Source organism: Bacillus rossius, chromosome 17, assembly GCF_032445375.1.
Source record: "Bacillus rossius redtenbacheri isolate Brsri chromosome 17, Brsri_v3, whole genome shotgun sequence".
NCBI classification, from domain to species: Eukaryota; Metazoa; Arthropoda; class Insecta; order Phasmatodea; family Bacillidae; genus Bacillus; species Bacillus rossius.
This window is the reverse complement of record NC_086344.1, coordinates 12,747,289-12,761,814: the sequence shown is the minus strand read 5'-3', so window position 1 is coordinate 12,761,814 and position 14,526 is coordinate 12,747,289. Positions and strand designations below refer to the sequence as shown.

Here is a 14,526-nt window from a genome sequence, read left to right as displayed (position 1 = left end):
TTGGTGTGCCAAATAAAACTTTGTGGTAGCGAAACTATCCTGGAATACGTTTCGTACACTTCAATGGTCACAACAAGAAATAATCGCAACTTAAAAAAAAAAGTACGAGAGAAAATATTAGAAAGGCAGTTCCATTTTTATGCGATCTCAAGTATTTTTGCCTTAAAACAATTTACATCGATGGAGGCGAAACGTCGGCTAGAATGCGTTGGAACCAGTTTTCTAGCCTCGCGCAGGGAACCGCTTATTAAAAGGTCTGCCGATCTGTTTCCCTTACTGGGATTCGATTTGGACACGTTCTGGAATACGACCCGCGAGTTAAGGTTACGGTTGTATCCCAACAAGGCAGTGCTTATTCGCTACCTTACCAGAATGAGAACTTCTTGGAATACCGCTCTTATAGTGTATCTGATTTCAACTTAGTGGATCTGACAAGAAAAATAAAAAAAAAAAAACAAGAAAGACAAGAGGTACAAAAATAAGGTTGCATGAATGCATAATAAAAAAAACCACACTGGTGCAGAAGAGGAAGGGGAAGACTTATTTTCACAGACGAGAGAGCCAAACGCCCGATCGTGCATCTTCTGTTTTTTTTTTGTTCATTGTAACTCATGATAACTAATGGTCAATTAGGTTAGGTTAGCTACATTATAAATACTTTAAACCATTGTGGACGGTTGATTTGGTTAGGATAGCTGCATTAAAGATACTGTGAAATCATGTAAACGTTTTCCTAGCCCTGGATAGCTACTTATTAAAAAGTTATTTGCTAAGCAAACATAAAATGATTTTACAGTATTTTTAATGTAGCTATACTTACCTAATATAACCAACCATCCACAATGTTTTAAAGAAATTATAATGTAGCTAACCTATCCTAATCTACCGCAAAATTTAATGCCACACCGGTTTATACAATGAGATAGAACGGCAAAATAAGCGAGCATGAACTTCGGGGAACATCGGGTGTGGCTCTCTCGTCTGTGAAATGAAGGCTTCCCAAGAGGAAACAAAGAGAGTAGTAATACCCGACTGCAAACCTTGCGCTACTTGGCACATGGGGAACCAGGCTGTGAAGCCTACCACTTGCGGGGTGAAGTCAGCTGGGAAACACACCACAGCGCATCTGTTACAACACAAGTATCTGGACAACTGTGGACACTTCCTGGCACATCTCTGCCCACTCGTGCCACGAGCCACGCCTGACGCAAGCTTCAACTCTTCGATATTCATGCGACTACTTGACACGCGGGTAGCTGCGATATACTACACTAGATTTCAACACAAAAGGCAAAAAAATAAAGGAAGTAGCTTGGCTTCTGGGTTGTAGCCGTCTCCTTGGCAAATAATTCACCAACGTTTCGGTCGACTACTGGTTACCTACTGGTAACTGCTCCCTGATGATGGCGACTGCAATGTCGACCGAAACGTTGGTGAATTATTTGCCAAGGACACGGCTACAACCCAGAAGCCAAGCTACTTCAGACAACGGCCGTGAAAGCCTGCGAACATTATTAATCCAACGAAGGGGTTCATCAGCTACTAGCAAACCTTATTGTGTAAAGCACATTTTAAGGAGGCTGCAGTGGACATCAATAGTTCACACATTTATTGGCTGCACGAATATATGCGATCCAAATCGCATTCCATTACATCTGGTTCGGGTTTTCTTTACTTCCATTCAACTGAAAGTTTTTGTTTTTTAAAATGACAGCAAACATTCTTTAAGCAAGGAAGCCACAAAGGAAAGAGAATGAAAAGTTTCTTCTCTGCCTCGATCACATGAAGTCCTTGTCCAGAGGTTTCTGCACGTTACTGCGTAAATAACCAACTATTGGCATAAGCCCTGTTCGTTACAATGTACATTTTTAGACAGGTACCATTTTAACTAGCCATAGTCATGATTTTGGTTTTATAAATTCCGTTTATACAACGGAAGAGTAGTACAGATGGCACGCGCCAAAATACAAAACATGAGAACACTAGATATATAAAATTTACAATAGAACATTACATACACGCGGCGATGCCATCGTCATGGCATAGACAGCTGGGCCGAAACAGTACTCGAGCATAGTGGAGTGTTCGACAGCAACTTGCATGGGGACGGGGGAACCAAAAAGACACTCTCTGATCGATGTCTGAGCCGGCGGGCTTACCCACGCGCGAAGCTTGGTCAGAGTGGCTCTAGCCTCCAGGTGCTATCTACACGGCGAGGTACAGCACAACAGCAACAACAACTTGGATGGTGGTGGAGCCACTACGCTTGTTCAGATCGGAGCCAGTGCATTGGGGGGAGGAAGAGGAGTAGGAGAGTGTACACTGTTCTCTCTGCTCGCTGCTGGAGGAGTTTTGGGGGTGTCAGGCTGTACCTGGAACCGTCAGATAGGGGCCTTTGTTATCCTGCACCTGCAGCAGAGCCGTCTCCGCGGTGGGACAGCTGGAGCTGCGGCACACGGACTGCTCTGCGCTAGCCTGCGAGGCTGGCACAGACACTTCCAGCACAGACCGCTCCTCACCGGGTCCACAACCACACCACCACCACCACGGGCCCAACTCCCCCGAGGGAGATCGAGCACGTGACGGTATCATGGACCCCCAGGCTGGTCTTTCCCTTCCCTTGGCGAGGTCCAAAAACCCGCTCACACCATAAACGTCCCATGTTAGAGAGTCCCATTCCGCCGGGCCCAACTCCCCCGATGGAGACCAGGCACGTGATGGGATCATGGGCCCACAGGCTGGCCTTTCCCTTCCCTTGGCGAGGTCCAAAAACCCGCTCACACCATAAACGTCCCATGTTAGAGAGTCCCATTCCGCCGGGCCCAACTCCCCCGATGGAGACCAGGCACGTGATGGGATCATGGGCCCACAGGCTGGCCTTTCCCTTCCCTTGGCGAGGTCCAAAAACCCGCTCACACCATAAACGTCCCATGTTAGAGAGTCCCATTCCGCCGGGCCCAACTCCCCCGATGGAGACCAGGCACGTGATGGGATCATGGGCCCACAGGCTGGCCTTTCCCTTCCCTTGGCGAGGTCCAAAAACCCGCTCACACCATAAACGTCCCATGTTAGAGAGTCCCATTCCGCCGGGCCCAACTCCCCCGATGGAGACCAGGCACGTGATGGGATCATGGGCCCACAGGCTGGCCTTTCCCTTCCCTTGGCGAGGTCCAAAAACCCGCTCACACCATAAACGTCCCATGTTAGAGAGTCCCATTCCGCCGGGCCCAACTCCCCCGATGGAGACCAGGCACGTGATGGGATCATGGGCCCACAGGCTGGCCTTTCCCTTCCCTTGGCGAGGTCCAAAAACCCGCTCACACCATAAACGTCCCATGTTAGAGAGTCCCATTCCGCCGGGCCCAACTCCCCCGATGGAGACCAGGCACGTGATGGGATCATGGGCCCACAGGCTGGCCTTTCCCTTCCCTTGGCGAGGTCCAAAAACCCGCTCACACCATAAACGTCCCATGTTAGAGAGTCCCATTCCGCCGGGCCCAACTCCCCCGATGGAGACCAGGCACGTGATGGAATCATGGGCCCACAGGCTGGCCTTTCCCTTCCTTTGGTGAGGTCCAGAAACCCCGATCACTGACGTCGGAGACGTGTTCCGCCTTCCGTCAATGGTCTCCAAAAGTGATGTACGATTTGCCGGTGGAATTGCCAACTAAGATCTCATCATACGAGCTTTTGCACACTCTTGGTACTCCGACAGATAAACCCTTTCTACATGTATTTTTTTTTGGGATTCCAGACTCTGAATATTTATCTTAATATGCTGGTCACAACTGCATTGAAAATAAAGACTACAATGGGATGTAAGATTTTATAAACTCAATAGTTTTTTTTTCTGTCTGGCACAAGTTTTAAAAGTCAGTGCAAGCAGAGCTAAAACATGTTTTACTTCGAGATTGGTGCACTTTGAAATAGTTATGATAAAAATTAAAGACTATGTCGTTTATGGGGAACTTTCAAAATGTAGTCTTTCAAGGAGGCACGTATTAGTTGGTTGGCCAGATATGAATCATTCCTATAAACGTTTTGTGTGACTATCATCATATCTTTATTATCGTTTGTACAGGTGTCAGTCAGGAGTTCTCGAGGTCAAGACGCACTTCCAGCATGCATGCTCTTAGAACTAGTTAGTTTGTAAACGGTTCCCCAATCAGCCTTTCACCATCAGGTGAGGACCTTGTCTTGTTTACAACCTCTAAAAATTTTAATGTCAACACTTATGTTTTGTGTAATAATGTCATGTTACAATCACCAATCAAAAACATTATCTCTTTTGGTAGCTAAACCTATGATCAACTAAACATGGTTGAGGATTCCGGTGAGTTGGGAACCATGACAATTTTTTTGACGTGAATACTGGCAGAGTTGAACTTCCCTCAGCTTGCGTGAAGTAACCGACACGTTCTCTCAGCCAAGCTTACAGTGCCCACGTAGCATACCTTCAAGTACCATTAGGAAGCTTTCGCTCCCACAATCACATGGTCAGTAGCCATGCACTAGCTTGCATTATGTGCAACGATTGGAAGCGTCTCAAGCAATCACCTCCCACCGGCATATTCATATCCAGAATGTTTTGCACGTGAAAATCCTGGCAAACTTTCCAAAGAACGGGCTTGTTTCTCCGAGTACCTACTCCAACAAACTATAACTATATAGTTTGTAGTTACCTGTGTGAAATAAACAACTATTTCTTCTCTGCGATTATAGGATCTGCCCTGATCTTCAATATTAGAGTGCAATAGAAGCGCACACAAATGAAGAAGAGAGGGGGGTATCGAGTGACTCTTGAAGTCTCACTAACAAACCCAAAACATTGCGATTTTATTGATTAAGTTCGCTATTTATTGAAATTTTGAACAGTTTTTTTTTTAACATCCAAAGTCTGCAATTTGGGTCAAGTGTAGAAAAAGGTTTTTGACTGTCTTTGGTCTACACAACCCTGCATGCTCCACCAAACTGCAATGCATAAAGTCTTGCAGAGATAGTATCTAAGCCCTGGAATTCAAATAATTAGGATGAATAACTCAAAATTAAAGTTACTTAAAATTATTTTTTTAATAATTCAAGAGTATGGTGATTAATCCTCCTAAATATTTCATGTTTCCTTTCAGCACAAATTTCAGTGTTCCTGCAACTTTACAGAATCGTGTCTCAGAAACTAGTGGACGGGTGTTCACACTGTTGTAAGACGGTCTGTTACAGCAGTACTTACTCTTGGAAGAGGAGTAGTTGCGACCTATCTCGGCCAGGGAGCGGATGATGGGCAGGCGAGACATGTTGTGAGAGCTATTCTCCTTGCGTCGCTCGTGCTGGTGTCTGTGGCGGCGCAGCAAGGCCTCCTTCACCTGCATCAGCACCAACAGCCATAGAGTCAGTACAGATGTAGAGTGGTTCACATTGCGCTGCTAATTAGACAGAGGCTGAACATAAGTAATTAATTTATTTCACATGTTTTTAATATTTGATTTCTTGATTTTCTGTGTTATTTTTATATTATGGTTTTCTTTACCTGGAATAAAACGTCTGTTTCCCACCATTAATTTTTCGGGTGTTAATTTATGATGTTGACTGATCAAGTTAGCATGTGTCACGTGCCTGCTAGATGTGCCATCTCTAGAATATTCGCTGTCAACAAGACACAAATCTCTAAGAAGAATTTTTTTTTTTGCAAAAGATCACTTGCCAAAAGCCTGCTTAGTATCATGTTTTGATCATGCATTTTTTTCTGGGAATTAATAAAGTTACATTTAAATTGTTCTAAAGGTATAACTCAAAGCATGTATAATATGATGAGGCATGTCTGTATGAAGATAAAGAGGACGGGACACTCTCTCTAGATCCAAACACGGAATCAGGGCCCGGTACAGAGGAGAACTGACCGCGTGAAACGAGAGGGACACAAGAACAGCCCGAGAAATACTTCTACAATCATCAGATACCTGGGAGTTAACCTGCTGGGGGAAGACCCTGGTCGTTGCTGTAGCCTGCACTGGGGTCTACAAAAGTATCACGGGGAACTCTGAAGCCTCAAGGCCTCACAGTGCATGATGTGGGAGGCGGTGCTCAGATCTCGCATGTGCAGAAACCTAGGAGTGATCCCGCTGAGGATAGACCCTGCAGCCTGCTCTGAGGTGTCTCCACGAGTGTCACGGGGAACTCCGAAACCTCAAGGCTGCACTGTGCATGGGAGGCGGTGCTCAGATCTCACATGTGCAGATACCTAGGAGTGCTATCGCTGAGGATAGACCCTGTAGCCTGCACTGGGGTCTACACAAGTATCACGGGGAACTCTGAAACCTCAAGGCTGCACTGTGCATGGGAGACGGTGCTTATATCTCGCATGTGCAGATACCTAGGAGTTCTACCGCTGAGGATAGACCCTGTGGCCTGCACTGGGGTGTCTACACAAGTATCACGGGGAGCTCTGAAGCCTCAAGGCTTCACTGTGCATGGGAGGCGGTGCTCAGATCTCGCATGTGTAGATACCTATGAGTGATCCCGCTGATGAAAGACCCTGTAGCCTGCACTGGGGGTCTACATAGGTATCATGGGGAACTCTGAAGCCTCAAGACTGCACTGTGCATGGGAGGCGGTACTCAGATCTCGCACGTGCAGATGCCCGGGAGTGACCCTGCTGAAGATAGACCCTGTAGCCTGCACTGGGGTGTCTCCACAAGTGTCACGGGGAACTCTGAAGTCTCAAGGGGCTGCACCGTGCACAGGGGGTGAGAGAGAGAGAGAGAGAGAGAGGTGGTGCTCGCCTTGTCGCGCAGCTCGGAGGCCACCATGCTGGCGGTCACCATGTGCTCCAGCACCAGGTCGGCCACTTGCTCCAGGGATGCGGCCTCCAGGTCCAGCATCACGGCCCCGTTGAGCAGCAGGCTGCGCAGCTCGAGCAGCGAGTGCAGCGACAGCGTGGCCACGTGTGGCTTGGACCAGCGGTTGCCTCCCTCCTCCACGTCCTCCTCGAACTTCACCCACCTGCGACCATCGGCCACTCGCCCTCAACGGCTGCTACCTTACCAACTGCTGCTCAACAATTAGATACACTATTATCTTTGAAAGATTTGTGCAATGGGAGTGCATGACTTGATGTAAGCTTTTGTACATACGCCATTGCTAAGCACATGCATGTCTGTAGAAGAAAACTACAAAAAAACCAAAAGACAAAAACACAAATTAAGCAAACAATTGCTGTTGTTAACAGGATATCAACACCACATAATATTCCATAACAGGAATATGGTCAACAAACAAAGAAAAACAAAGAAAAATGAACTAAGATAACGAAAAAAAAACCACATGTGATGACAGCCCAAAACAGAAGGGAACGCAACCCCCCCCTCCTCCCCACACACACACACAAATGATGACAGCACAAAAATATTGAACCCAAAAATATTCAGCACAACAGTTGAAACGAGACAAAGAACGACAAAACGAAAAGACGAAACAAACACAATAGTTTTCCAAAACAGATACAAGCGATGTTTCGGGAAATGCTATCTGCTCCCGTCCTCATATTCCTGTTATGGAATATTATGTGGTGTTTATATCCTGTTAACAACAGCAATTTTTTGCTTAATTTGTGTTTTGTCTTTTGGTTTTTGTAGTTTTCTTCTACAGACATACATGTGCTTAGCAATGGCGTATGCCCAAAAGCTTACATCAAGTCAATTAGATATACGTGCAGCATAAACACACTTTATTCAGAAAGACACAGCTTCATAACCAATACCTCAGAAAGCTGAGTAGGGAGAGCACATCAGTCCGGCACCACTTTAACGGTATGCCAATAATTTCGGTACAAGCCAATAATTTCGTTACAAGCCAATAATTTCGGTAAAAGCAAAACATTTCAGTACAAGCCAATAATTTCGGTACAAGCCAATAATTTCGGTACAAGCCAATTATTTCGGCACAGGCCAATATTTTCGGTACAGGCCAATAATTTCGGCGTGATACTATAATTTCGGTAAAAATTATGGTACATATACAGTAACCAAGATACATATATCATACGTATTATGGTACACCTTGTTATCATGGCACACCATACCAGAATTGTGATTGACATCTGTTTGTGGCTGTTTGGTGGTCCGCGGCCATCTTCGATCCGAAACTTGGAGGCAACTGTCCCCATAGTTGCCGATGATATTTATTACGAACAAACATTTTGTTTGCAGTGGCTCGGGACTGAACCAAAGGACGCGAGTATTTTTTTTAACCTACATCAGAGACCTTAGCCCCTAAGCTAGTAGGTCAGTTTGAGAATGAATAAATAAAGAATATATGTTTCCAAAGTATGTTATGAGTCTATAGAACTAGTAGTGTCTAGTAGAAAGCACCATATTTAAATTGATCTTTAATGCAAGAGTCATCTGCTAAGATGTACCATCTTGGATTAAAATGTGTAGGTTTAGTGCCCAAGAAAAGATGGTATTGCATTGCATCTCCCGCCATATTGTTTTCAGAAACTATAGGCACACACTGAAATCGAAGAAGGCTAAATACAAAAAAAAAAAAAACACTACAGAAGAAACACTATGGAGATCAATGCAAAACGCTGTAAACCTGATAAATATTTTTTTAGAGAACAAGAATGCCTGGAGTTGAAAACGACACCAATGAGGCTGACACTTGTTTTGAGCGTTGGACGAACAGGATACCGAAATTTCGTAAATACTATAATTATTGGTAACATTAATGTGTTAACTTCTTTACTTATGCATCTCAGAAGACAGTATTTGTACATATTTGTAAGAGAACTACATTTTATATGCCAACATGTTGTTTTTTATAAACAAAATTATTGGGTTCTGATTTATATTTGTGTGTCAAATCACATGATGTATTTTAGGTTTTTGTTTTCAGTACAATTTCTCAATTCCAATAAATGAAATCATACAAACACCTATTTAATTGATCTTATTGCACCTTTTTTTAATATTTATCTAGAAATGATCCTGTGAGAAGATACAAGGGTTATGTGGTATTAAGGTGAACATATTAATCCTTCAAGCTTTGAAATTGTAGGATGCATGACAGGTTTTGCAAGTGGGGGTATAGTAGCAAGATGGTCGAACATCAACTATCAAACCTTGTCTAATTTTACTTACACTTGCTAAATCTGTAAAGTGAAACATATATTAAAAAAAAATCTTTATGTCAGATTATGCAGATTTTTAAAGGTCAACTGAAGAATTTTTTGTGCCTTAAAAAAAAGAGAGATTGATGTGTATTGTGTGACTCAGCCGAACAAAATGTTTTCGCCAATATCCTCCATTCCATTAATGATTCATTTAATAGGTTTTTGTGAGTGGATGACTCAAATGGTATAGCTTCGCATCCATCAAGCTGCCCACTAAGAGTGTTTTACGTTCACTTTTGGCCTCCTGGTGCCAGGCAGAATCGCAACTCTCATTTTATTTTATGTCTTTGGTAGTGGCCTGAGCCGTCCGTCCTCCATTCTTGCTACGCCACTGCTTGGAACATCAGGAAGGAAATATTCCGGCAGCTAGTTTACACAATAGTTTTGGGAACCAAAGGTCTCTGTGACGGTGGCTCAGCTTAGATGGCAGTGCTGGACACATGCCAGGGATGTCAAGGGAGGACAAGTCACAGTCTGCAGCAAGGAGCCGTCCGATCAAATGCCCTCAAGAGATTCCGGCCAACCAGGATGCCTGGAACAGGATTCGAACCCAAGTCCTCCGGTACTCGAGACACAGAAACAAGTGATTGCCTCCGTGAAATAGAACACAGGGAACCCGCCAGAGCGATCTGGCGACGGCCAATGAGGACCCAGAGATATTTCATGTAGATCGACATATCCCGTGTTGACTGCCACCGCTGGGTTAGTGCTCCAAGCAGGGGTGCTGTCACAACTTTGAAACACACAAGATAGAATCTTCCAAGTTATGACTGTTCTAAGTTGTGTGTTTCCAAGTTACGATAGTTCTAAGTTATGGGGTTCGGCGTTGCGTGTTTATAAGTTATCACAATTCTAAATTGTGATAGTTCTAAGTTATGACTTTCTACATTAAGACTTTTCAGATTTGTGTGGTACTGCATTGCGTGTTTCTAAGTTACGTGTTTCTAAGTCATGATCGTTCTAACTTATGACAGTTCTGAGTTACGTGGATTTTTTTTCGAAGTTTCTAAGTTATTACTGTTCTAAGTTATGTGTGGTTACCCTCCAAGCATACAACTACCTCAGTGAGCAAGTCTCCATCAGTTTACTGTACAAAATTAAAAAAATTGGTTGTCTGTAAAGTCGGTTTACGGACGATAGTTTAACGTGAAAACGTCATAACAAAACATTGATGAAATGATTGAATACTTTATTGAATAAAATTGAATAATTTGTATTGAATTATCACTATTTTGTATGGATATAAAGAAGGAGTGAAATGAAATCTACAATTTAATTGATAAATTTACCTACTTTTATTTGCACTCATTAATTCAAATATGTTTATTACTTTAACGAACCGATTATTTTAACTATAACTTATATACATGTTTGCTATTTAACTTATTCCAGCCTGTGTTATTCTGTTAAGGATAGGACGATGATAGGAAAAGTAGGAAACGAATGGGAGTGTTTCAAGTTGAATGTGCCTCGAAAAAGTCAAATCGATGGTTGTTCCAATCGAGTGGAAGCGTACAATAAGCGTAACGGGATGCAGCGTAACGGGACAATGTGCGCAACGGGACACTTTTTCGTGCGTGCAGCCGGCGTTCATCGATTTAGTAGACGTCACGTCAAAAAGACCTCATAAAAATCATTCATGATATGTAGAAAGTATAATATGTGCGTAGTTACATCAGTTGCACACACAGAGAACAGCAGAAGGAACCAACCGGGCCGTCTCCTTCCACTCCATGTCGTCGCCCTTCTGCACCAGTTCCTCCATCTCGCTGAAGAGCGGGTGAGACGTGTGCGCACCGCCTTCCGCGTCCTCGCCCAGGATGAACTGCACGCGCTGCGCCGGCGGCGTGACTGCAACACCACACACACCCTCCGTCAGTGTCCCGGTGTCCCGGTGTCCCGGTGTCCCGGTGTCCCGGTGTCCCGGTGTCCCGGTGTCCCGGTGTCCCGGTGTCCGAGTGCTATTCAGATCGTAAGTCCAACCATTCAAAAATTCGAGAGTCAGAGTGTCAAAGTGACCGAATGCCCGAGTGTCCTGTCCGAGTGAATGTGTGTCCGAATGCTCAACTGCACTAAAAGTCCAACCATTCGAATACTCAAGAGTCAGTGTGTCAGAGTGACCGAATGTCCGAGTGTCCGAGTGAATGTGTGTCCGAATGCCCAAATCCACTAAAATCCAACTGTTCGAACACTCAAGAGTCAGAGTGTCAGAATGACCGAATGCCCGAGTGTCCTGTCCGAGTGACCGAGTGAATGTGTGTCCTTAATGCCCAACTGCACAAACGTCCATCCGTTCAAACACTCAAGAGTCAGGGTGTCAGAGTGACCGAATGCCCGAGTGTCCTGTCCGAGTGACCGAGTGAATGTGTTGTCCGAATGCCCAACTGCACAAAAGCCCAACCGTTCGAAACACTCAAGAGTCAGGGTGTCAGAGTGACCGAATTCCCGAGTGTCCTGTCCGAGTGTCCGAGTGCCCTAGTTGCCCAAATGTCTGTATGTCTGTCCCGAATTCCAAGAGTCCGAGAGTCCGGACGTTCGAACGCCTGATTATTTTTTTTGTGTCCGACCACATGTTAGTCCGAGCATCTAAGCTTTCAAGTGTCCGGATGTCCGAAAGTCATGGTGCCAATGTATATATTTGTCCAAGCATAAGGACATCCGAGCACCAGAGCACCCGAATGTCCGAGTGCCCGAGTGCCCGAGTGTTCGAGTCTTCAAGTGCCGTATACCCTGATGCCCAGTGTCTTGAGTGTCCTAGAGTACCATTGGCCATATTTACGAGTGTCCTTTTTAAACCGACCAAAGTAGGGGGAGCGTGATGGTTCTGAGGCACTGTATGTAAACAAATGGACGCCATCTTTGTTCTGGCAGTGTGGGGCCACGTGGTCAGACCACATGGTGAGGTGGGCACGGAAACACGTGGATGGCAACGGGCCGTGACACCACGCGCTTGTCATATTCTGCTGGTGATGTCACAGGTGGCCATCTTGGATCATTTTTCCGAAGCTAGGGAGGAGTGGCATGGTGTAATTTTTATAAATAAAAATACTTTATCGGAGCGACCGCACTCCGAACCCGAGGACACTAAACGGCAAACCACGACGCTAGCCACTAGACCAGAGCATCTGTCAAGTGTGGAAGTATTAAATAAGGAATATATGATTTCAGTTGGGCTATGGTAAATTTAAACATCAATGGCACCTCAAGTTCAAACTTAAAGTACTAGTTGCTGGCAGAATATTTTAAATTATACAACTGTCTGTTGTAGGCAGCCATCTTCATTACTACCACCACTTTATTAATGATGGCATATTTAAAAAAAAAAATAAGCTTCTGCTGTCAGCCGCCATCTTTTTTATGATGGAGCCAAATTTTGAAAAATAAGTCTGCTACTAGAGACGGCAATATTTTTTTTTAAACATTGGCGCCAAATTTGAAAAATTTTATCATATGCTGTAGGCCACCATCTTTTTCACTACTGGCACCAAGTTTAAACTTATAGTAGTAGTTATGTTTAAAATTCTAAGTTCTGTATCTCCTTTATGGTATTAGGTGATGTCAGGATATTCAAATTTAAAAAGAATACTAAAGCATCATTTTCGATTTACATATGTGCTGACTACCACTATAACAATGCTATAGACATATTTATTAGAAGTATTCTTAAAGCACTAGCTTACAGCCATATTTTTTTTTTACTTTGTAGTATTCCTTCATACTTAGGAATATTTCAGTATAATATTTAAACCTATATAATTAAAGTTATTATTTTTGAGTATTTAACTTAATAAAGTATTTACACCGATAGTAAAAAAGGTCTCCAGTTCTTTTATACATCTTATTATGTGTAATGTGTTTGCTTTTAAGTCTAAATTTTTTTTTATATTATGGTAGAATATGGCATATGTTGTTCAGTATTAAATAAATGCTTCATATTGTGGAAAGAAACAATAAAAACATTATTTGTTGTTAAGCATAAAGTAATTTTTATTATATAATAAGTAATTACATGTTTAGAAAACAAAAAAGAAGAAGATACATATAGCTTAATATTAAAGCTATCTTGTGTAATGTAGGCATATATATAGTGTCAACTTCATAACCGGAACCATACTAGAATATCTCACAAGCTATAGTCATAATGTTTTATCTGCATTCTGAAATGTCTTCCTGAATTCGTCACTGCCAGCAATGCTTAAATGAAAAAAATAATAAAAGTAAATTCTGAAAGTATTTTTGGTTTTCAACTAATTATCTTAAATGATTGAAAGCGTCAAGGTTAAAACTCATTATTTTCATATAATATGACATTGTATTTATATGATATAGTATTATTTTATTTATATCGTATTTTGAAACCAGTCATAACAATGGTACATGTGATTAAATCAGTTAAAAAGTCATAATATTTTTAAAGAGTATAAGACTATAAATATTTTGAAGTTTTCGGACAATATAACAATACAATAATTACTTTAAGGGACTTTTTATAACATTTATGTTCTATTTATGAATTTCAAGCCTGAGAACGCACTTGATGCGTTGAAAAACTATGTTTATTTAAATTCTTCTTACAGTGTTTAGCTTTATATTTTACTATATCAGTAAAATAAATTGTACATTCACCACATGCAATGAGACGAAAAATTAAATTGCTATTTATTATCGTCATTCTTCATTGACGAGTCAGGTGTTGAAACCTCACGGAAACAACGAATATTTCAAGTTGTAATTCAGTTTTACAGACCATGATTTGTAAAATCTATGTAAAGAGTACATTTATCTAGAAAAAATAATAAAAATGCAAATATAATTGATAAATGAGTATTAAGCGTGCAAAGCAACATGCTTATAATAAATGCTGCCACAAGCAAACAAGGAAAGAAACGAGATATTTTATAACTTCTTGAACATGCCGTTAAAAATTAGTAATTTAATGACATCGAAATGTTTCGTATCTTAAAAAATACAATACTGAAATATTTAAAATGGCTGCATACATTCTTGGACAACCCTACTGTTTACAACATCAAACATATACTTCCGTGAGAAACATGGGCAATTGCGTCGCAGAAAAACCAAGAATTAACAAAATAAAATATAGAATACTGTACCAAACATAGACGAACTAAGTTGAAGTATTGTTAAAATGACTAGGAATACACACACAGATAAATTTATAAGAATATGTTGTTTTTTGTCAGTAAAACCATGCAATCAAACACGGAAGAACAAAGGAAGTCAACTAGTCGAAACAAGAACAAAAAGTATCGGTTTTCTTGCGACGGAAAAAAATTATGCTCTGAAATAAATGACAAATGCAAATAAAATCCATCACTTCATTACTTACCGTTTTTTTG

The 14,526-nt window shown here is 42.3% G+C and overlaps 1 protein-coding gene across 1 annotated transcript in view; it reads right to left on the bottom strand.

Moving 5' to 3' along the window:
* LOC134540996 (electroneutral sodium bicarbonate exchanger 1) overlaps positions 1-14,526 on the bottom strand; it is a 168,898-nt gene that overhangs the window by 60,563 nt on the left and 93,809 nt on the right. The window contains exons 5-7 of the mRNA XM_063384108.1: positions 10,879-11,017; positions 6,777-6,996; positions 5,228-5,360 (exon numbers count right to left, since the gene is read on the bottom strand). Of these exons, the coding sequence (XP_063240178.1) occupies positions 5,228-5,360; positions 6,777-6,996; positions 10,879-11,017 (492 nt within the window). The remainder of the gene's footprint in view (positions 1-5,227; positions 5,361-6,776; positions 6,997-10,878; positions 11,018-14,526) is intronic.